Source organism: Aedes albopictus, chromosome 2 (genome assembly GCF_035046485.1).
Source record: "Aedes albopictus strain Foshan chromosome 2, AalbF5, whole genome shotgun sequence".
In the NCBI taxonomy this organism is placed as follows: Eukaryota; Metazoa; Arthropoda; class Insecta; order Diptera; family Culicidae; genus Aedes; species Aedes albopictus.
The window spans coordinates 401,468,555-401,494,239 of NC_085137.1; the positions used below are offsets into that span (position 1 = coordinate 401,468,555).

Consider the following 25,685-nt stretch of genomic DNA (forward strand, 5'->3'; position numbering starts at 1 on the left):
GTACCGTTTCCCCGAAAAGATTATTGCATATGCCATTTAACATTGACCTGATGCACAACTAGAGGTATCTGGTCTTTAGGACGAAGTACGCTTAGCCAAAGTACGTCAGACCGAAATACGTTAAGCCGAATGGGTTGCGAAGCTGAAGTTCATAGGGTAGAGTGAGTCAGTAGTCCGTCTTCTTAATTTTCTTCATAAACGATGTTAAAATTTGGTTTCAAAGGCCTAGAAGATGTTTGAGTCCCTTGAGTGTTTTACATTCCTCGAATCTAGGGAGTTCTATTAATTCTGGGATATACTTCCATGATTTTACAATATTCTTTTATCCTTTTCCCTTTTCTCACATAGATGATTTCTTGATGTTGATGTTATACTGTTACTGAAAAACTGATGATCAACCCAAGTACCTAACATGTTGACAGGCGATTAGTCTTGTAGAGGTTTTGAAAACCGCCATAAATCTTTCTATCTATTATTTTGGTTTTATTATGGTTCTAAGAACCTCTTAATATTGCATAGCTTATTGACGGTAGTAATTTATCAAACCACTGACTGTCCCATGACAGATTACCCTTCTTTGAGAAGTCGGCTATTCTTTTAAGTATTGGGTTATATATGATCAAACTGGGTTTTTTTTTTCTTGGCTTTCAACTCAATCGTAATAATGCTCGTCCGGCGTAATGATACTTTCGGCCTAATGATTGCAGCCTAACGTACTTCGGCCTGACATACTTCTGCCTAAAGATCCTTTCATTTAATAAAATTTTGTGGAGCGGACCTGGTGTGATGGTTACAACACTTGACTATCACGCCGAGGACCTGGGATCGAATCCCACTCCCGACAAACTCGCAAAATTTGAGTTCTTCCTTCGGAAGGGAAGTAAAGCGTGGGTCCCGAGATGAACTAGCCTAGGGCTAAAAATCTCGTTAATACAGATAAAAAAAAATAATAAAATTTTCCTTCTTTCAAACATAGGCTGTTCTTTCAAGTTGAACAGCTCAATCAATCAGCAGTAATTTGACTGCTGCTATATTTTTTTTTGTGACCGACTGTTCAAGTAGGTATCTATAGGCATTATAGTAGAAATCTTCATCAAATATTCTCCCTTCTTTCATCATATACTGTTCTTTCAAAATATTACCGGCGGTCTAACTACTAGTATGTTCTGTATAAATGTCAATTCTAAATGCTACTTCGGTCATGATTGATCCATTGATTTACAAAAAAAAAACTGAAGAGTGCTTAGCTTCAAATCTGTTTGACAAACACATTGTGACTTTTGTTTTAAAGCCTGTTAATACACATTAAAATTGTGCTCATAGACTTCCTTCGCTAGCAAAATACTTTAAGACTTAAAGTTGAAGTCATCTGGGTCATGTGTTTTACAATGACAATGAACTTAAGCAGATTATTACTACAATCACGATGACTCGTTTATTATACCTTTATTATGTGTTCAAAGGGCGTTTTCATTATATCTCGAAGAATTCGTGGTAAGAGGGAATACACAATATCAATGAGATGTGAAAGTTTCCATGATCTTGATATCTTTCTAAAGACTACATAGGGTATGTGTACCATCAGTAATCTCACGCTCCCATATTCATCCTATTCGAAAACAAGCGATTACGGCACCGATTGAACCAACAACAGATCGATATGATTCTTTCACTGTTGCATTCGGCCAGGACTCCGACGTGTTCGTACGAAAAAACAATGAAGAAAAGATGACCGGGAAGGCAAGAAAAACGGGAAAAACTGAAATTCCATTTTGAGGGGCATTTCTTTATGGAACCGGGTATCAAAAAACATAGTAGACAGGCAGGACGACGTTTGCCGGGACTGCTAGTTATAAATATTTCGGGGAAACGGTACATTCGGGGAAACAGTACATTCGGGGAAACGGTACATTCGGGGAAACGGTTCGTTCGGGGAAACGTTTTTCGGGGAAATAACTTTCGGGGAAACTTCATTCGGGGAACTGGTTTTCGGGGAAATGTCGTACAATCATCTGGAACGCTAGAGATGTGCCTGTGCGCGGGCATACTTCAGCCGACGAATGCAGGCTGCAGAGCATTCGTAGGACACCAGGCTCTTTATGGTGGAAGCTGATCGGACCGGATTGCGCGAAAAAAAAGAGGGCTTTCTTACCGACGACGGAGGTTTATTCCCACGGTAACAGCAATCTCTTCGTAATAATCAATTGATCGGGTGAGTTAATATTTCATTTTCCAACTAATTCTAGAATTAAAACTAACATAGGATAAGCAAAACTACTAAATTAGCTCCGTAAGCCTTTTCGCTAACAAAAAAAAAATAAGCGACAATCATTTGGTTGACTTGCTTTACGCAGTCTTCCAAATACGTCTAAAGAACACAACAAAAATGCATATACAAAATTTCATTGATCGAATTCAATGGTAATTTTGCTTGAAAAGAGAAAAACGTCGAAAGCTACAAATTAAACTAAAATAATCATGAAAACTAATAATGAATTATAAAAAAAAAAAAACAAATTTTGAAATCAAAATCGAAATATTCAAAAACTATAACAATTTATTCTAACTGAATTCAGACTTTATTTTACTTAAACAGAATAAAAACGTCAAAACGTTACACTTTAGAGGCACAAATCTGACGAACGAAACAGCCAACCAAGCCGCACTTGTTTATCCTGGCTTTGATCACTTGCAAAAAGAGGCAGCTTTTCCAAATCGAGAGTAATTGTTAACGAATTTTCAAGAATGGTGCTCTTGAAAACGTGAGTAGGGGACCAAGTCGGCCATTGTGGCAGCCATGTTTGTGTTTTTTTTTTATTCTTAATCACTTAACCTAATTTACAGCTCTATTGTCCACTGGGGCACTACGTGAGCAATTTCAATTGTCAGCTGCATTTATATTTTGTACAGCGCCTAGATTATATTCTACTTTATCGAACTGGTTGCCTTTCTGCTGCTTTCACTTTTTCTACTTTATACCTCGTAGAATGATGAGCACAAGGATGATGATGGATAGCCGTTGTTCCTTTCCAGTCCGATTGGGGGTCCATTATGAGTAGCACTTCGCCGATGTCCAGGTATCCGGGTTCGTTTGAGCCATGGGGCTCAGAAGAGGGTCAGTGTCAGTTGCTCTCGGGGGAAAAGCAACTGACGAAAAATTGCAAGTGCCGGGGCTGGGAATCAAACCCATGACCATCCGCATATGAAGCGAACGTGTTACCAACTACGCCACGGGCCCCGGCATATCCATGTTTGTGTTCTCTGAAGTTTCTCCTTAAAAAAAAAACGCACAAAACAGCACGATTTGGGTTCTTTATGATATACTTTTAAATTGAACTCAGTGGCGCTTGAACTATGGAAGAGTAAAATCAATGGTTTCGCCATAAATCTTAAGCCGCAGGTAAAACAAAACTTTACCTTCACTGAATATAATGCGATACAAAATCAATAATTTAATTAATAGACGGATTTCGCGCCAACTCGAACAAATGTTGGCAGCACCCTCTCAGATTACAACGAAACTTTCTTGGTGTGTAGACCTTGCCCAGATAAGCCACTTTGCATACTCATTTTTCTAATTTTTTTTCTCGACTGACTTTTGAAAAGGGCTAAACTTTTTTTATGGATTTTTTAAAAATGTTTTTAATCAAAAAATGACTACTCCTACAAAAAAGTGTTGTATGGGTGATTATCACAAAATAAGTCAAATTTTAAGAAAAAAATACTGAAAAAAATCCAAAATGACCCCTACACTGAAAAAAATCATTTCTAAAAATTCAAAGTTGATTTAAAAAAAAACACCATTTTTGGTTTTGATGAAATTTTGTCTCAAGACAGGTAATTATGTTCCCTACCAACCGTCCATACATCACAAGATAGGCACTTTTAAGGAAAAAAAGTTTTTCTAACAAAAACTTTTTCTTGTTCGAATGATTTTTTTTTTCAGTGTATTTTGTTATCAACAATAAAACCAGTGAAGGCCATAACAATCCCAGAATCCAATGAAACTCAATTTTCTAGGAGATTTTGTGTTATTTATTCAATCATTTGGAAGGGTTTTCCTATACATAAAAAACTTCAAAATATTACAAATGTATTTTCTTAGGAAATGTAATGTTTGATCGCAATATGTATTGAAGTGCACTTTTAAATATACAATTATTTATAATTATGAATTTTTCAAATATATATATATATATATATATATATATATATATATATGTGTCTTAGAGCCAATTTCAAACATGTTCTTTTCTATTTTTTTCCGATCATACTAAATATTTTTGGTTCATCTTCTGAATTAGAATACCTGTTTGCCTTTACTTTGTCGCCAGGAATAGGCAAAAAACTATGGAATTTCTGAGTGCCTGGTATTGTTTTGGCGTTATTATATATTTCTTCGAGATCTTCTGACATTTTAATGTACTGTTCAGTGGATACGTAACAGAAATTTAATTTAGTTATATTTTTATCTGTCTGTACAACTGCCCAGTTATATAACTGTCGTGGAGTTGCTATGGTATTTCCATAATCTCGAGCAAGACTTGCTCTCTTTGCCATTCGCTTGAGAGTGCCACCAATAGCATCACATGGACCTTTACCGTGGGACGTTGCAAAAAAATGCCATTCTGCTCTTAATGCATGCTTTGACTGGAATCTACATAGACTAGCAAAGTTCTTCTTATTTTTGTATTGTGATGCTGCCCCATCAGACATAAAATAAATTTTAGAAAAGTTCGTTAATTGTTTCATAAAATCTATCATTTTTGAGATGAACAACTGGACCGCAACTGTATCGTGAGCCATTACTTCCGATATGATAATGAAGCTAACATTTACAAGTTTATTATCTTTCATATAGTAAATTTCAAATGGGTGTATTGTTGCTTGCGAGTTGTTCCAATGATATCCTTGAGCAGCGTTTTGAATTATGAATGAATAGTTTTCAGAGAAATCACAAATCGCAAGAATTTCATCATCCTTTTATGTATCTTTTTTATTTCTGAGAAATGATGATTGTTGTTTATGAATAAAGTCGTGTGTTATAAGTTTGTCAATTTTATCAACAAGATACGGAACAAATTCATCAACAGGTTTAATAATCGTTTCTAAATTACAGCGATCAGTATTCAACCACTGCTGAAATATAATCTCTTCTTTGTCATTTGATTCTAATATCAATGTAAGTTCCTCTTCAATGTGTTCATTACAAGCACACTTTTCACAAGCACGGAAAAAGCAATTATCTGTTCTGGTGGAAATATCGCAAAGCATTTTTTGTATTATTTCATCTTGTGACACAATTCTTATACTGTTGAACATTAAATTTACATTTTCATGAATAGTACATATGCATACATTATGTATACCAGTAGAATCAAGTAAAATACAATGCTTTGGTCGCAACTGTGTAAATACTGTGAAACCAATATTCACAGTTTTGTACATATCTACAAAAATCATATAAGCCTCTTTGAGCGACATCATCAAAAGTCGTTTTTGAACTTGTTGTTTTTTTCCATTTCGAACCTCAGAAACAAAATCATTTGTTCCTGGCATTGGCCTGCTGATATCATTATCATCAAAAAATTCTCTTACTATTTGTTTTGTATCGTCATCAATACCATGCCCCCTTCTTTTTTCGGTGGTACAAAGAATACCCTGTTCATAAACAAGATCCTTCACCTGCCTCGCCATATACATTGGTGCGTTAAACTCTCTTGTGATTTTATTTACCGACCAAGACTTAGGAAGTACAGATAGTATTTTAATCTGTTCGCTTCTGTCAGTTGTAGGGTGATTGAACTTATCCTTTAACTGCATAATTATCTCGTCATACGCCTCCACTTTGCCAACATCCGTTGAATCTATTCCGAAGATATTTTTTCGAACTGCTTTCGTAATCTGCAATGATTTGTTTATGCGATATTCCATACTTCTCATGTTTCTAGATGAGATTGGCGATAAACTCAATGTTTCAGCAATGGTATTAAACTTCTCAATATTATGGGGACCCTGTAGTTGATCTGTTGACGGAATTGACTCCAATGATGGAATAGATGGTACCATATCTGTAAGATAAAAGTTAAGGTTAACAATATAATAATGAATGCAGTGGAAAGTTAATGATAGTTATTTATGCAACGAGTTGCAAAAATGATTTTTTTTCGCACAAGTTGTACATTTATCCAACGAGGCTTGCCGAGTTGGATAAATACGAAGAATACTGAAAAATGTAGTTTTGCAACGAGCTGCAAAATGAGTTATATAAAAGAAGCTAACACGTTGAAGGCTTACTTACCCAGCTCATGTTCGATTTGTTGACCACTCGTTGACGGTTCTGGTTCTGGAACATCATGATGTTGCTGCCCACTAAATGATGGTTGCATAGTTTCGTCGTTTCCATCCGATCGGCGCACATTGGAGTAAATCATATCAAAACCTGATCATAAGTGGAAAAACTCAAAATGAAGTAATTGGGTTTTTCGTTGTGTTTTTGCCAAGTGTAGTTATCGTGTAATCGTTTGGCAGCTAAGCAGTGTCCAAATGTTTTGTTTACGCTTATCAGAAGAGGTTTAGTAAAGCTGAATGTTAGCCGTTTTCTTTGATATAACTCATAGCGCGTGCAAGTTTTGACCGTACAAAGTTAATAAAATAGATAGTCAATCAATTCAACGATGCAGTTTGTTAAAGAAGGTTAATGTTGTTATTTTGTTAATTTGAAACCCTAATAAATTGACGATCAATTTACATACAATATATGAAAATATTAAAAAAAAAATGCTGGAATCCTTTACCGTACATTCAAAATGAAATAAGTTGATTTTCCGGCTGTTTCCGGAAAATCTGCTTTTAGTGTATGATAAAACTATTGTTCCTCTATCAAATGCAGAAAGAAAACCTTCCGGATGTTTCCGATTTTAAAAGTTGCAACACTTTGAAAAAATCGTGATAATTATATTATTATATGATATTATTTGCCCAAAAACACTATTTGGCCCTCTGAACGTATTTTTGCTGAAAACTAGAATTCAACAGCTTTCAAGCATAAAAAAAAGTTTTAAATCGGTCAACTGGTTCAAAAGTTGTGATTTTTTGAAAAAAATTCGTTTTGAAAAATCTTGATTTTTACAATCATATAACATTAATCACCCTAATTATGAAATAAAAAATACGGGTCTAATTATTTTCGATAAACTACAAAACCACTAAGTATCACGATGTTCGGAGACACACTATATCAATTTTCTATGGAATGGTGGTATTATTGAAAAAAAACCCAGGTTAATCCACCTAGTGGTGATAGTGCCTTTCTCGTCGAATATGTACTCAACATTTTTTCCGGCCATAAGCCGAAGTGTTCCTGAATCCTGAGAATACTCTAGAACGGAATAAATCTCATTTTCTTCTTTTGTCACAGTGCTCGTTGACTCGTCAATGAGGGGTGGAGTTGATAAATAATAAATGTATTTGATGAAACAATTCTTAAAAAAAATTAAGCAAAACCGCTTAAGGCGAAACTGGAAGCATTTTCTCATTTTTTTGGTTTTTGATTTTTTATTAAATAACGGAGCAATATTTTCAAAATCGGTTTTCGTGCACATGTAGAGTATCGATCAAGGTATCTTCTGGATTTTTTTGAGGTGGAAAATGTTTTCCATTTTTTCAGAAACCATTTTTTAGTGAAATTTTGTTCAAAAATGGTTTCTGCAAAAACCGAAAAACATTTTATACCGCGTAAAAAAATCAGAAGATACCCTGATCCACACTCTACATGTGCACTAAAACCGATTTTGAAAATGTTGCTTTATTTAATAGTACATCAAAAACCAAAAAATGAGGAAAGGCTTCCAGTTTCGCATTAACTCATCGGTTTTGATAGAAAAAAACCTCTGGAAGACTCTTATTTCACTTTAAAATTGATAAATCTATTGGTACTTGTTGTGAAAAACATGGAAATCATAACACATGATCCACAGCTTTAAAAGAAGGTGATGATTCCAAAAGCAGTTACGCCCTTTTGAAATGTAGGTGTCGATTTATTTGTGCACTTCTTCAAGATGTTGAATTCCGACCAAAATTTCCAAGGGGGACCCCTCTGGACTTAAGAGAAAATCAAAATTTGTGTCAGCCTTATTCAGAAAAGCAAGAATTTTATCAAAGCCATAATTGAATTTGGAAACTTATTGATGGCTCATATTCCGACGCTATGTTAAACGTATAGGCCGAGTTGAAAAATATCAAATCTCTCAGTTGACTGCTTGACCATGACCACTTTCACTAGCACTGGATGCCGATCATTATCAAGACATTTCGGCAATTTTTTTTCTGCGCACTTTAGCCTATATTTTATTATCATTAGTTATAAGATTCATGTAAAATTTGACAAAAAAAAAGTGCAAGCAATCGAAATTTCCCCTATTAAAGCCCATTCAAATTTCTACCGTGTTACAGAGCGCGAGGACTCAACCAGCTGCAAAATTGTACGCAGTAATTTTAGACGCAGAAGGGGATTGGTGCTATAAAGTTTAAATTTTTCCATACAACGTTGATCCATCCTACTGTAAAATGACGCCACAGGAATCTAAAATGATGTAATTTGACAAGATCGCTTAAATTTTAATTAAGATTTTGTTCTTTTACACATATTTTGTTCACCTGCGTAATTTCAGCAATGGATCCAACCCTGATTCTGCAACACTGCCGGTAATCTTAAGTGTGGTCAGAGACAATTTCCTTGTTGTCCGTGTAACTGGTTAACGAACATTTTTGATGATTTGATGTTTCGCATGCATGGGTTTGGTTTTGTTTTTTAATTGGTCACTTCCGACGGGACACCTGGAACCGGTTTCGGAACACAACCAGTTTAGATACGGTATGAATTTGTTTTCTTGCTTACCGTTCATCTGGTTATCGAAAACCCCCGCTCTTCCATGTGTCACATGCATGGGCTTGGTTCACTTTTTTAATTGACCACTTCCAGCGGGACAGCTGGACCCGGTTCCGGAACAAAACCGGTTCAGATATAGTCTGAAACTATTTTCCTGCTTACCGTTCATCTGGTTATCGAAAAAGCCGCTCTTTGATGTGTCGCATGCCAGGGTTTGGTTCACTTTTTTAGTTGGCCACTTCCGGCAGGACATCCGGAACCGGTTCCGGAATACTACTGGTTCAAACATGGTCTGAAACTATTTTCTTGCTTACCGTTCATCTGGTTATCGAAAAAGCCGCTCTTTGATGTGTCGCATGCCTGGGTTTGGTTCACTTTTTTAATTGGCCACTTCCGACAGGACATCCGGAACCGGTTCCGGAACACAATCGGATCAAACATGGTCTGAAACTATTTTCCTGCTTACCGTTCATCTGGTTATCGAAAAAGCCGCTCTTTGATGTGTCGCATGCCTGGGTGTGGTACACATTTTTAATTGGCCACTTCCGGCAGGACATCCGGAACCGGTTCCGGAATATTACCGGTTCAAACATGGTCTGAAACTATTTTCCTGCTTACCATTCAACTGGTTATCGAAAAATCCGCTATTTGACGTGTCGCATGCATGGGTTATGTTCATTTTCTTATTTGGCCACTTCCGGCAGGACACCCAGAGCCGGTTCCGGAACACTACCGGTTCAGATATAGTCAGAGACTATTTTCCTTCATCCCGTTCATCAGATAATCGAAAATGCCGTGGTTTGATGGGTCGCATGCATGGGTTTGTTGCATTTTCATATCTGGCCCCTTCCTGGGGTACCGGTCCGGAACACCTAAATGGCCATAACTCCGGAACGGCTGGACCGATCTGAACCATTTTCAATAGGAAACAATGGGACAATGTACCCCGTCGAATGAACCATCGGTCGTTGAAATCGGTTCATATTTACTATCTAAAAATGAGGTGACCTTTTTGTACACACACACACATACACACGCACACACATACATACACACACACATACATACACACAGACATCATCTCAACTCGTCGAGCTGAGTCGATTGGTATATAATACTTGACCCCTCCGGGGGCTCTATCACATTTTCGTTTTTGGAGTGAACATATAGCCTTTCGGTACACCTTGGTGTACGAGAAAGGCAAAAAGAAACTTGTTGAAGTCGGTAAGATTGGTTGTTTCTCACTGCTTGGTGAATTTATTGTTATAAAACTCATTGAAAACTATGAAATACGTTTCATTACCAATTTGGGTTGTATTTGGGTTGCGAAAATACGTCAAAATAATTTTGATCAGTTTTGATGTACTAGGTGCTCCACTGTGCGGCGTTTTTTCGTATTCGGGCTTCTGTTGTGACTTATCAATCCACGACATGACTCACAAATACTCATCGATTCGTCGATTTCATGTGTATATCCCATGGAATGAATTTTATCTATCAATCTTAATGACATGCCCCGTAGATTATGACGGTTGCACTTTGGATTGTTTATTTTTGCACTGCACTTGAATTTGTTGAATTTTGATTTATACGATTGATCCATTACTTTTCAGAACTGCCTTTAATAACCAAAGAGAAGTAACACGTTGAATGATACCGATTCATTTTCTTGTTTTGTTCATATTTGCTTTAGGTACAACTCTTGATTTGTTTTTTTTTCGATTAGGTAGTTCGAATCTAATAAATAGCCTTACCTAATATTAGGTAAGAACATGGGGTAGAAACGTTTGGGTAGAAATTACAGCAGCACGTATGAAATGCGTGTTCTAATTGTATATTGTTTCGTACTTCTAGAGTGCTGCTGCGTGAATATGGGTGCATTGCATTGTCGCATATGACACAATAAGTTTCATTGCATTTTGAGATTACTAGATAACCTTCACTGGTTTAGTTTGTTTTTAAAAAAAGACACTGAAAAAATAATAATTTGGACATGAAAAAGTTTTTGTTAGAAAAACTTTTTTTCCTTAAAAGTGCCTATCTTGTGATGTATGGACGGTTGGTAGGGAACATAATTACCTGTCTTGAGACAAAATTTCATCAAAATCAAAAATGGTGTTTTTTTTTAAATCAACTTTGAATTTTTAGAAATGATTTTTTTCAGTGTAGGGCTCATTTTGGATTTTTTTCAGTATTTTTTTCTTAAAATTTGACTTATTTTGTGATAATCACCCATACAACACTTTTTTGTAGGAGTAGTCATTTTTTGATTAAAAACATTTTTAAAAAATCCATAAAAAAAGTTTAGGCCTTTTCAAAAGTCAGTCCAGATAAATTTTGAAGAAACTAAGTATGCAAAGTGGCTTATCTAGTCTTGGTGTACATACCCAGAAAGTTTCATTGTAATCTGAGAGGATGCTGCCAACTCCGAATACGATTTGGGGCGAAATTCGTCAATAACATCTCATGTCTGCTGGTATTATGTCATGGAAACATTTTCTTGAGATGAAGTCGTATTTTCACATATATTTTTTCGGTTGTGTTTTGTTTCTGTCAGTTGCGCCAAGCCAAGTACGGTGGGATAGTTAAGCTTAATTTCAACCTTGTACACAGTACAAACAAAATCTGTAAATTTATGATGAACTGAATGTAACAAATTGACCTCCATCGTGTTCGATAGAAAGTTATGTGTGATCTTAAAATTACACTGCTGACTGCTGAGAGAAAAGTGCTAATTAAGCACCGACTTTTCAGCGAAACTTGAAAAAATCTTTATACGAGAATCGAACTCAGATCTTCCGAGTGAGAGTTCACGCCTAACCCCTCTAGACTGTCTCACCAAGCTGAAGAGAGAGTAATCAAAACATGTTCCACCATAAAGGAACAAACTGTTGTGCCGTTTCGGCAACAGAGAGCGAGAGAGCAGTCTCCGCAGCGAGGCAGACGACTGAGCGTAGCTGTCCTCGTTTACGTTACTGCATGTAAATTTCAAGCGGATATGTCTCAAAAAATGTAAACAGTTCGCATGATTGGCTGATTGCTGAGCGGACAGTATCATCTCTCGATAAATGGCTGTAATTTTGTAGCTTCTGCTATAATATTAGGCGATGCTTAATTTACGTGCTGTTTAATTTTCATGATTTCTTTCTGTGTAGTTAATCTGTAATGGAAATGTTATCTGATAGTTATATCAGCTAAATATAGCTTAACTACAACCACTGATTATGTTGGTATTATATGAGTAATTTCCAAGTTTCTTTTACGATAAATTACTCTAATGTAACAAGTGTTCAATCTCGAGTTGGATGAAGCGTAGGTCAGGCGCAATTTTTAGTATTATAAATGTATCAGAATACAACTATCTATACCTTGAAAGATGTTTTAAAAGCCGTCATTTTTTGCGCTGTTTTGATTATATAAGTGTTAAATTTTACGTAGATTCTAAAAAAAATACAACCGACTATGTTTGAATCGTAAATTCCCAACTGTTATAGAACAAGTGGTGTTACTTGGGATATTGGTCCTGACTGAGTAGCTTTCCCTCTTTTTATGCAGGGCATAAACAAAGGTGCATAAATTAAAAGTGCATAAAAATAACATGCATAAAAAGAGGTTTTAGTGTATAATTGTTAAACAACTCCACCCTTGTCTTGACCTTACCAAATGTGCGCCACTTTTAAGTACGACCATATTCCCCACGTCGCATCGTCCCCCCTCGTTGCATAAACAAACTTGCCAAATTGGAGCAAACGTTTGCCCTGCTTCGTCGGTATAAATTGCAGCCCATGAAATGTGCCCCTCCCTTAACCAAACTATCCCCCATTTCGTTTCTCACTGGAACACATTCTAAACAAACACCATAAGGCAATAAGTGCAATTTCTCATTTGGGACTCGTCCGGTTCCTCAAACGCCAACAGCAAATAGCTCGCAAACACATTGTAGTGTTTACCACCCAGTCAGCCAGCCAACCATCAGCCAGCACCATCCAGCAGCAGTCGGCAACGCTCCGTTCAGCTCCGTCGAACAGCTGGCGGATTGGTCGGGATGGAATGGGAGAGCGAACGCCTTTGACGTCATCGTTTTTTCGAACTGCCTCCCACCACCACCCCTGAACCAATCCGTTTCGCTTTTCCCCCCATTTTTCGCCCTACATCATTTTCCCATCTGATCCGGGTGGTGGTGGTGGTGGTTTGAGGGTGGATGCTCCCCGTGAAGCACTAGAAACCGACTGACGGCAACAGCAACGCGTGCTACCAACTGGTTTTCAAAATTTGCTTTACATTCGTTCCGACAGTCGGCTCTGCTGACTGTGTTGATGTTTGTTCATCGTGTTCTAATAATTCGCTTCCTATCCATTCCCACCCCCCAAATGGAGCGGAGAGGACGCCATCAACGTCACTGTTAGGGTTGCCGGAAAATGAACTCAGTTGTAGGGACGGTTTTTGTTTTGCAAGATTCTAATTACTTTTGTCAAAATTTCAGCTCCGTTATGTTCTATGCCGCATTAACCGATAATAAATGTAGATAAATGTATTGGATTATCCAAAATCACCCAAGAAGCTGACTGTTTTGTGAAATTGTTTTGATCCTTCGTTAGACATCTCGAGTTCTTTTAAGATTAAAAATAGGTTCAAGTGTGAATTTTTCAATTCTGATCCCTGTTCACCCTAAGCGTCAGTTAGGTACACCGTCATAGTTTCAGCAGTATTTCGTTTACAACACGTTTCAGCATCGATCGTCGGACCGTCCGTCGCGTTGTCGTCTCTTCCTCGTTAGATCTTTTCAGGTCCGTGGTTGGTAGTAGGTATGGAGATGATTGAGATCGGCGATGGTGCAGGCGGCAGCAGCAGAGAGTGAGTGACGTGGGAGCCACAGAGGGAAGTCGTGTTTTATTTTCCAATCAGTCCTGCTTTTCTCTTCGTCTCCTCCGGTTTTGTGCTCTGTTCCAGTCAGTCAGTCGGCGTGCCATTTGTGTGCGTTCAATTTTCCGCTCTACTTTTGAATGGGCCTGTAGGTACTTTTGATGTGTTTTTTGTTTTGTTTGAAGGTGGGCAAGGCGAGAGAAATGACGAATGAAGAGTTGCTTGGTTCATGGTTTGAAGTGAATGCTGAACTACCAAGCGCCTCCATTTATGCGGACGCCCATGTACTTTAATACTAGCCGGTAGTAGGGTAAACAGGTATAATATGCCCCCCCCTAAGCAGAAATGGCAATATATCTGAAACTGGCGCCTTATTCCAACTATTGTTCACTGCAAATCGTTGTTACTAAAGTTAGTGAAGTGTTGCATGCGAACTTTGCCTTTGGAGAGGTGGCTATGGAAGCTTTGAAACGTTTTTCGAAATCGTTCCAAAATTTGCATTTTCAAAACAAACGGGGCAATACGCCCCATCAAAAGAAAAACGTCCAACCCCGTGATAAAACTGTCCCAGGGGATAATTCCGCTACATGCTTATCCTAGGAGGGTCTTTCAACAAGTGTTTAACTGCATGAAAGTTGCAAAGTAACACAAGCGAACAGAACTAGCTTCGTTTACAATGAAGTCAGCTCACAAGAGGTAAAATATTACGCCAAAAGCCTATATTTCAGACTTTTTGATATTTTTATTGCTTTTCTGTACCAATCCACTAAAGGACCTTGATGGCAATAATTCTTCAATATTTGTGATTTCTAATCGATCACACATGTGAAAAGCGCTTGAATTGCTAGAAAATGAAGAGGGGCGTTTTGCCCCGGTGGGGCGCATTATACCCCTTTACCCTATAGTTTGGGCTATTTTATCAAGCTTTTTTCGAGAAACCACCCAACTACCCCCGTCGGATAGTTCATTCATTGTTCCATTTGAGCACACTAGTATTGAAACTCAAGAGGAATCTTACCTTACCGGTCAGACTAAGGACTGAGTGTCCTCTGTTGTACATAGGAGCCGTTTTTACTTCTAGTCATTCTACTCGTTCCATGGCTGTTTGTCTCCAGTTCCGCACTCTGCGAAGGGTCCGCAGATCGTCCTCCACTTGGTCGACCCACCTAGCTCGCTGCGCTCCACGTTTTCTTGTACCGGTCGGATGACTCTCGAGAACCATTTTAGTCGGGTTGCTATCCGACATCCTGATGACGTGACCCGCCCACCGTAGCCTCCCGATTTTCGCGGTATGGACGAGGGTTGGTTCTCTCAGCAGCTGATGCAGCACTAGACCGTAGATGGTACACAACACTTTCCGTTCGAAAACGGGCGCGTTGATCCTCTGCACGTAGGGTCCATGCTTCGTGCTCATAGAGGACTACCTAATCAGCGTTTTGTAGATAGTTAACTTCGTATGACGGCGAATTTTGTTCGATCGTAGAGTTCTGTGGAGTCCAAAGTAAGCTCGATTTCCTGCCTCTGAATTTCTCTGCTGGTTTCGTTGTCGACCAAATACACGAATTCTTCAACCACCTCGATTTCATCACCGTCGATAGAAGTTCGGGGTGGCCGGGGCGCTGATTCCTCCCTGGAGTCCATTGCCATCATGCACTTTGTCTTCTACACATTAATGACTAATCCGATTCACCTGGCTTCACTCTTGAGTAGGATGTACGTTTCCGCCATCGTCTCAAATTTACGAGCTATAATATCAATATCATCAGCGAAACCAAGGAGCTGAACGGACTTCGTGAAAATCGTTCCAATCGTGCTTATCCCCGCTCTCCTTATTACACCTTCTAACGCAATGTTGAACAGCAAGCACGTAATACCATCGCCTTGCCGTAACCCTCTGCGAGATTCGAAGGGACTCGAGAGTGTCCCTGATACTCGAACTACGCACATCACTCGATCCATCGTAGCCTTGATCAGCCGTGTCAGTTTATCCGATCTCGTCGCCTTGATCAATCGTATCAGATCGATTGTATCATACGCCGATTTGAAATCGATGAACAAGTGATGTGTGGGTACGTTGTATTCGCGGCATTTCTGCAACACCTGGCGGATGGCGAACATCTGGACCGTTGTAGCGCGTTCACCCATGAATCCAGCCTGATATTGCCCCACGAATTCTTTTGCAATCGGTGATAGACGGCGGCATAAAATTTGAGAGAGTATCTTGTAGGCAGCGCTCAGTAGTGTGATCACGCGATAGTTCCCGCAATTCAACTTGTCGCCCTTTTTGTAGATGGGACACGCGATATCTTCCATCCACTCCTCCGGTATTATACTCCCCCCAAATATTCGTAATGACCCAGTGTCTCACCAGTGCTTCTCCATCGTATTTTAGAAGCTCGCTTGGTAGTTTATCTTCTCCAGCGATTTTGTTGTTTTTCAACCGGCTTACCTCCTCTTCAATCTCTTGGAAGTCATGGGCCGGAAGCTTTTCATCTTCTGAATTGTCAAAGCCCTCTTCGGTGTTTGCAACGTCGCCATTAAGGTGCTCAGCTCATCGTAGTTCAGTCACCACCTCTCGACCACCTCATGCTCCCTCGTGAAAAGATTCCCATGATTGTCTTGGCACATGTTGGCTTGTGGCACAAAGCCCTTGCGCCAGCGGTTCAGTTTCTCGTAGATCTTCCGTGTGTCTTTAGCGCGGTACAACTTTTCCATCGCTTCGCGATCTCATTCTTCCTGATGGCGCTTCTTCATCCGCTAGACTGAGTTGCTTGTTCCGCGCCTATCTATAACGTGCCTAATTCCCTTTCGTACGGTTTCAACATTCTCGCCCATGCTGCATTCTTCTCGGTTTTTCAACTGTTCATATTCGGCGAATATGGCGGATCGAATGTTAATCCAACCATCTTCAAGTGTAGCTGCGTGTTGCTCTTCCGTTGCGTTGGTAGGGCCACTGCTAGCTGCTGCGCGTAGTCTTGAGCCGCTTCTACGTTCCATAGCCATACAATGTTGAGTCGCGGCGTTCGACTTCGACGCAAAGTAATAACCGTTGAAAGTTTTGAGCACATGCATGCAAACAGCAACTTGGTAGTGATCTGAATAGCGTTGGGAAATTTTGAATCGATGTTTTTGTTCCGATTAATCGATTTTTTGAATCGATGTTGGTGCCCCACGAAATCGACCGAATCGATTTTTTACATTCGATTTTTCTTTCTATTCAAAAGAGTTCTCTCGCAAACGGCGTTCATAATGGCGGTGCTACAAAGAAGTAGCCACCTAGCCATCAGTGAAAAGTGATAGCTCGGGTTCGTCGGACCGCGCGTCGTCGTGTGGTTTTTTTTTCATCTGGTGAGTTTGTTCCTTGTTGCTTCTCTACTATTTTCTTTCTGTATGTGGACTCTACTTTCATTATTTTATTTATTCATTATGTCTGTATGCATCTTTTAAACAGTTTGATCAAATTTATATAGTTCGTCACCATGCGTGTCGACTTGGTTTTTTTTTTGTCAATGTCGAAAGTTACATCTTGAAAATTATGTCTTCCACTTTGTCTATCATGTATCTGTTTGCGTATGTTTCTCATACTCATCTTTCGTGTATTTACACAACAAGCATTGCAAAGTTAAAGTGTCGGCGCAAATTCTCGCTATTCACATTTTTTCAATTATATTTCCCCATATTATTGTACAGTCCGCCACTGAAAGGTGCTGGCCACAGTATTATTTTTTTTCAATGTGTTTAAGTATTGTTTTCCCTAATAAGTACGTTTCGTCACAATTGGTGTCGGCACAAAATTTTGTCTCAATATTTTGTGTCCATAGTATCAAAAGCAAGTAACATTATATATTGGTTCACCAGTCCTCTTAATTGCGAGGTGACGCAAGATATCTTTGATTCCATAAGGCTTTCTCTAAATTCCTATTAAGAAATTTCAAGGTCTCACCATTCCTCCAAAATGTGAGGTGGCACAATTCTGTGAATATATGTTTTGTGTATGCTCATGGTTACATAGATTGCAACGCTTACCAAAGTGAATCCTGATTTATGTAACTGCCAATCCCTCCCAACCAACAAAAACTCCTTTCCGTGACAACTGTGGAGGGCACAGTAGTATATACAACCTCTAGTACAGTGGTGCTCATCCTAAGACGAATCGAAATTTTTGAACGATTATTTGAAATATCTCGTTAAATTTATCAAGGAATCAAAAAACTGCTGAACAATTTTCACAGTGTTGAACACAAATTAAATGATAAGTAAACAAAAAGAACAATCCGTTCTGATAAGATTCGAAATCGCAACTCCGAAATATTTCGGCATTTCAGCTAAATCACGAAGCCAGCCTATAGTTATTTATAAGTGGTACGAATCAAATGAAAGTTTGTTAAAAATGTAATTTTGAATTATTTAAAAATTAGATGCAGTTTTTAGGCGCAGTCAATGCAACACTGAGTAAATATTTCACAGTTCGCCTTTCTGAAGAACATAAAAATACAAAGCACGAAGTTTTTGACAAAATTCTCAACAAATCTCAACTTGGTTGCCAATTTTGTTCAATTTTCACTGTTTGTTTAAATTTCTATTATAAGACTCACACATTTTTCGAAACAAAACTTACGAATCCAATTTGAATTGTCCAAGCGAAACTTCTGAACGAACTTGCGTTGCGTTGCGTTGCGTTGCGTTGCGTTGTAACGGAGTAATTCGTAGATTGCATACTGAATGTTGTCATGTTAAAACTTTGATACTCCTATTCTAATTGCTTATGGAATGCTGTTTAGGAAGAAACAGCTATCCAATCAGAGTTTGAAGTAAAAAAGACATGAAAACCTTCACTGCCGGCCACGCCCATCTTCTCCGTTACGAGGAAAGGAAAGGATGTGATGATATGACACCTACTTTATGAAAGGCCAGCGACTCACCGGCGCCCCCATAGGTGTCAAGGAGTTGGATATTAGGAATGGGTTGATTGGGGATTCACTATAAGCGAGTGATACGGCAAGATTCAGATTGTGTAAATGTATTTGAGTTGATCATGTAGAATTGTTGATGTGAGTGTAAGTGATTTTTTTTAACACCAACGTTGGGAGTGACATAGCTAAGAAATTTGTCACTCCATGGGCCTTTTTGCTTCCGGGATGGGGCACAGGCATTTGGACCATGTGTCCTGGCTAACAAGCCTAGGCTTAAGCGCCATTGATCGCTCTCTGAAACGATAAGAAACACGTTATGTGGATGGGAAGGGATAATAGGGAAGGGATGAAATCTATTTATCGAGATGCCAGCGACTCACCGACGCTCTCGTAAATAGAAAGGAGAAGGGATTTTGGTACGAGAAAGGACGGGTATGATTAAATTATGGGACTGAATTGTTATGAAATTCATTTAGTGTAGTTATTTTGAAATATATTATTTGAACATATGATTTATTTGAGGATAAAAAGGGACATTATAACTTTAATTTTGAGATTTTTTTTTTCATTTCAGAAATTTATGATATTAAAATTAATATGTAAATCAGAAAGATCTCACCAGGTCAATGTCTTATTGCTCCATCTAGCTGTTTCATAGATCCTTAAAGGTGCAATAGATCGTTCTCATATTTCCTGCAACGCAGCGGTGGTTTCGGCTAGCACGATTTCACAATGTTTCATCAGATATGTAACTTATTTTTCACGACTTTTAAGGATGCAATCAGCACTTTGCACACCACACGGTGGGCGGGCCTCACTTAGGAACAATTATTGGAAGCTGCATTACGACATGGGCACTCCGTCGCACTAAGGTTGGCACTGGCACTAACCCGAATAGGCATCTTCACAATCGCAAGTTTCAAGGGATTCAATAACTCTGATGAAAAACGGCCACCGGAAGGCGTAGCACCTCTAGCCAAATTTTTCTTTTTTGCTCGAAAAGTGGGGAAAAAACGTGACAGCGGAATTCAACAACAACCATCCGCGCGCGTGGTTTGCTGCGATCTCAATATGAGAGTCCCAAGCGAAACTTCTGAACGAACTTAAAGAAAAAAAAAACTCAGGCGAGATTCATAAAGCGTCTCCTGTTCCCTTTTGGAGAAACTTTTGGATACATTTTTGGAGAAACTCCAGGAAACATTATTGGAGAAAAAATTTAAGCAACTCTAAGCGAAATATATGGAGAAACTCAAATGGAGAAAATAAACCTGAAGAAACTCAATGAGAAAGTTGTGGCGATACTGCATGGAAATTATAGGAGCATCTCCTAGAAAAATGTTCTGGTGCCACTCTAACAGAAATTTCTTTAAAAAAAACTTTAGAATAAATTCCTCGAGCAACAAAAAGAGAATTTTCAGGAGTAACTACAAACAAGATTCCAGGACCAACTGCATCAAGACACAAAACATGCCTAGAACGCCTGAGGAAAATTTGAACAATAAATTTGAAGCAACTTATGCAGCAACTTTAGAAGATATTAGGGGGATTCACTAAACAGCGTAAATCGATTAAACTGATTAAACGTCGCGATCACCAAGGCAATCTTTGATTATTTCTTACGCAAAATCATGAAACATTTCAAATAAACAGAAAATCATGGCTTACGCAGCAATTTATTCTGTTTAGTGAGTACCCCTAATGTTGAAGAAACTTCCGGAAACAATTATTAAAAATCTAATTTTTGAAGAAATTTAATGATGAAGTGTTTCATCAACTTTAGAAGAGACTTATGTAAAGAATTTACTAAAATTTTCAAGAAACTCCTGGAAAATTTTCGGAAAAATTCGAAAGCTATTCTAGGAGAAATTCTTAGAAACGATTAATGAGGAATTCCAAAGCAGTTCCAAAAACAAATCTAAGAGGATTTCTTGGAGGTGTTCCAATAGGATTCTAGAAAAACTAAAAGAAATTTCTCGAAAATCTTCTAGAGCAACTCCACATAAAATTTCGGGAGAAAATCCAACAAACCTTTTTGGATCGATTCAAAAGAAATTCTTGTAAAATCTGCTTGACAAGTTCTTGAAGTGGCTTCAAGGCAATTCTAGGGTCAACTTCTAAATTGTTTGTTTGAATTTCAATTTAAAGCTCAAACGTTTTTCTCAACCAAACTTATGAATCTAAATTGAACTCCACGAAGGGCAATGGACTATTAAGTTTGACCCTTACACAAGTTCTGAACAGTTCAGATTTTTAATAAATATGCTTAAGAATTGTTCTTTTTGTTGTTTTGGTGCATCGATGTTTTATGCGGCCCGCAGGTCGATCCCGAATTGCAAATTTGGCCCGCGGTGTCCTCCAGCCTGAGCATCACTGTAGGCAACGGTTGTCCAACTAACATTCCTTCCCTTCCCCGGTTGACCGTAAGGACGTGGCCGGCGCCGTTATTGACCTATTAAAATTCGGGTTCTCGGAACGTGTACATTGAAGAAGGTGTGCTAATCCCAAGCCCCATCTATTGGTTTTCTGTGCAATTCCGCTAGCTCTAGTCAATCACGGAGTAGCAACTACGAAGTGTACAGTCACCAATGCTCATGCTCATGCTCATGCTCGATTTTTCTTTCGATTCATAAATATTAAATTACTTTTTTCAGAATGCACTGTAGAATTTAACCATAAAAATACATAAAATCGAGGAGAAATTTACATAAAATCGAGGACCTATATAATCTAGGGTCCACCAAATCGAGGCATACCTGTACATCGCAGGTTTCTTGAGCAATCCCTCTCAGGAGTCCAAGTGAATCTTTCTCATGATTCTAAAGGAATCCTCCTTATGGTTTAGAGAGTCCCTTTCAGGGTTCTAACGTATCCTTCTCAGTATTGTAGGACAGTCAATCTCTGGATTCAGAACATTTTTTTTCCTAGAATCCCTCTCAAGATTCTAGATGAATTTCTCTTAATATTGTGGAGGATCCCACTCAGGGTTCTGGGGCAAATTCTTTCAGGATTCTAATGGGATGTCTTTCAATACTGTAGGAGAATTTCTCTTAAGATAGAATGAAAGAATCCGCCAGGGAATTCTGGGGATATCCGTCTAAGCATTCTGGGAGAACACCGAGGAAAAACTTCTCTCAGGATTCTGAGGCAATCCATCACAGGATTCAGGGAGAATCCATCACGGGAATCTGAGCAAATCCCTCAGGATACTTAAAGAGTTCCTATAGAAGATGCTGAGAGAATCCACCTCAGAAAACTGGAGTTATCTCTCCCAGGATTCAAGGGAAATTCTTAACAGAAGTCAGGGGAAATTCCTATTGGAAGAATCTTTCTTTTTTTCTAGTATAAGGTCTCTCAGGATGCTGGTGTGATAATTTTCAGCATTTTCAAGGAATCTCACAGAATTTTAGAGGAATCCTCACAGTTATGGAAGAGTCCTTTTTGAAATTCTGGAGGAATTTTTATCAGCAGTATTAAATGGGAATACCCATCAGAATTTTATGGAATCTCTGGATTCTAAGGGAATTCATTTCTGATTTTAGGGGTATTTTCTATTTTACCAAAGGTAAAATCCCTTCCAGGATTCTAAGGAGTTTCTGGATGATCTGTTTGAATTCCTCTAAGGGTTCTGGAAGACCCTCACTTAGGATCCCACTCAGAATTCAGAAGAAATCTTTCTCCGCATTCTCAGGAACTCCTCTTGGGGAATCGTACTCAGCATTCTCAAAATTGTGGCGAAATTCCTGTCAGAATTCTGGGGAAGTATTACATAGGATTCTGAGGGATTTCCACACATTATTCTAGTGGTATCCTGCTAAGGATTCTACGTTAGATCCTTTTAAGGTTTTAAATATCCGGCGGGTACTCTTCCCAAGATTCTCTGAAAACTCGGCTTTCTGGGGTAATCCCAATCAGGATTTTGGGGAAATTTCTCTTAAGATTCTGGGAAGAGTATAGTGTTGTTCTTTGCTGTGCATGCATCGCTCCTGTAATGGGTGAGTATGGCAGCATCATTGGCGTATCTAGGATTTTTTCCTAGGGGGTGCCTAGAGGGTGCCAGTTTCAGTAGTTTCCAGGTTGTTTTACTTTTTTTTTTGTAGAAGCAAATATCGATCTACCCTCAATTTCTTAGTATCATGATATACTGCATCGCGGGAAAAAATAGCCAGCAAATTTAAATGCTCTATATTTTAAAGAACAGTTCTTTTTTTTTGGATAATCCCAACCGTTGTACTGACTTAACACTTTCCCCGCCATGTGAAGCTTGAAGGCTTGATAACTTGATTGCGTATAATACATGGAATTTGTATTTTCAGTTCAGTTTGAACTCAACAATCATCACGAATACCCTTTTGTTTTGTGGATTGGAAAAAATCAGGAATATTTTTCAGAGCAACTTTTAGAAGTGTAAATCTCAGAAACTATAAAATATTCTCAAATTTGCGTGTAACTAGTATTCATCGTGACATCCTCTTTGGTTAATTGCATGATAACAACTCTTTCAAAAATAGTTTTCAAGAGTTATAAATACCTAAAATTGCAATATCAGGATACATATTTGCATTTTTGGTTTGACCTCAACATTAATGTCGCCATTAACGTTTTTGTTTCATTAGTTGAACACTACCACGTGGGCAACTTTTACTTTTACATGAGAAATTGTGACTATGATTCTTAACCCTACAAAATTTGGAGTCGATTATAATGAGTTCCATTAAGCTTCACGAACATATTATCCATCCAGTTAAAAGCCGGAATTTGGTGTAAGGGAACTTCGATTTTTTTTTCTTCGGGAATCTGACTTACGTAAAAACAACATTGTAGTAATCAGTCATAACTTCTGCTTCGTAAATTTCGGATAATCAAGTCTGGTTTGTACGTATAATACAAGAAATTTGTGTTTTCGTCGAAACATTTTTTCGGTAGTTGGGTTCTTTAGGGTTATTCAGATTGTTTCATAATCAGATTCTCCGTTCACAAATAAGTCGAAATCCAAAATTTCATAATTTTTGGTGGCCAGGAATTGTTTATTTAACCATCAAAACCAAAAAATTGGATCGCAATAATATCACGTTATACTCATAAAAATGAGATCTATCGATTAGGATATAAAAATAGCAATATTTTATTCACTTAACAACCATTGGCGTATCTAGGATTTTTTCCTAGGGGGTGCCAGTTTCAGAAGCTTCCAGTTTGCTTTTGTTTTTTTTTTTGTAAAAGGAAATACCGATCTACCCTCAATTACCTTCTATAATAATATAACCCGTAAATTTAATCGCAATCGTAAATAGATGTGCGCGACTGCGTCAAATCATGTTGGTGACATCAACGCATTATTCTTGAGCTAAATTACAAACTTTTTGTAAAAGACACCAATTTAAAATCAATCCTGAGTCGCGTTGTTAAGCTTCACAAACATGTATCTGGTAAATGAAATGCTGTATGAAGCTGAAATTTTCACGTTTGTAAAACTTTGATTAGTAATCAGTGTCACAATTTCTGCTTCTAACAACATTCTGTTAGCAAGACACATGTTTTGGGAAGTTACAAAACTCGACCAGATAATCGAGTTTATTTTTTGTTTTCGGCAAAACATTCTCTCGAAAATTCCTCAGGGAATATTCCCGGCAATTTATTTGGAAATTGTATTACCATTTGTATGCCAATTTAGATACATTTTGGAATTTTCTCAGTAAATTCTTTGGAATTGGAAAATTTCTTATGCATTTTATTTGGACTCCCTTCGGCAATTTCTTTGAGACTTTCTTCGGCAATATGTTTGATTTTTTTACAACATACCTTTCGACACATCCTGTGATAATTTTATTGGTAATTAATTACCATGGAAACTTTTGTGGCAATCCCATGAGAAGTTTGTTTGGATTTTTTTTTCCAATTTCATCAGCAAATCATTCGGATTTTTAAGAACCTCTCAAGCATTATTCAATTACGTCAGCTTTTTTTTTTTTTTTGGTAATTCATTCGACAATGATTCTAGCAACTTCCTCGCAAATTCCTTTGCAAATATCTTCGGAATTTCCATCTATTTTTTTTTAGGAAATTCGTCGTATTTTTTTAATGTTTGAATTCAGTTTACTTCGGCATTTTCTTCAAGATTTCTTCAGTAATTGTAGTAAGGAATTCCTACAGCAGATTCTTTCAGAATACATCCGGCAATTCTAATGTTACTTGTTTCGAAAAACTCTTTGGAATTTCATTAACAATTCCTTTGAAAAATTATCTGGCAAACCTTTCCGATTTCCGATTACTGCTCAGAGCCGTTGCGTACGGTTGGCCAGGTTGTTCCCGCCAAGGGCACCAGCCTCAAAGAGGCGCCGAAAGAACCTAAAGCTTGAAGGAAACAGGAGTATGCTATTGTTTTATTGACTGTTATCAAGATTTCATCATTAACAATATTTTAGAATGATCATATGTTTTTATGTTCCTCCGTATTCTTCAAAAAGTCAGATCTCTCTAGATTATTTTGAATTTTTATGTTACATGGGAGTTTGAATACTTTTTTGTTTTGAGAAGCTATTTTAGTATTTTGTATTGAGCAAAACATAATCAATAAGCTTTCGGCAGATTAGTGAAAGCTTCTTTCTGTAAATTCCAAAACATTCGCACTGGGAAAAGTCCTGACACAGAGAGTTGTGGTTACGTGTGTAGTCTTGAGGTTACGTTCGAGGATTTTCTTCGCATTTATTTAATGGAATATTTTTCAGTATTTTAAATGAAAAACAAATCAGACGATGCTCTTTCAGTTCATAAAACTGTTATTTCCAGTAAATGTCTGTTTGCGCTTAGTCTCTTGCAAATCTAGCAGATTTTTTTGCACCATTTTCACCCCAAAAAAATACCATTGATTTTTTTTTCTATTCCTATTCCCCCAAATAAAATTTTATATTCCAGAAATTATTTCATCAATTTTACCAGAATGTTTTGCTGAGTTGAATTCAGAAAATCTTTTAAAAAATATTGCAGTAATTTTCTCTTGGGATTTCTTTGAACAATTCTTC

At 37.9% G+C, this 25,685-nt stretch overlaps 2 protein-coding genes across 5 annotated transcripts in view; both read right to left on the reverse strand.

The window, feature by feature from the left end:
* Window positions 1-25,685, reverse strand: part of LOC109403681 (diacylglycerol kinase 1) — a 598,539-nt gene that overhangs the window by 458,645 nt on the left and 114,209 nt on the right. The window lies entirely within an intron of this gene.
* Window positions 3,456-6,410, reverse strand: LOC134287297 (uncharacterized). The gene is made up of 2 exons (XM_062848951.1): window positions 6,302-6,410; window positions 3,456-6,071 (listed from the first exon to the last, which is right to left on the reverse strand). The coding sequence occupies exons 1-2, from the start codon at window positions 6,387-6,389 to the stop codon at window positions 4,984-4,986; spliced, it is 1,176 nt and encodes a 391-aa protein (XP_062704935.1). The 5' UTR covers window positions 6,390-6,410; the 3' UTR covers window positions 3,456-4,983.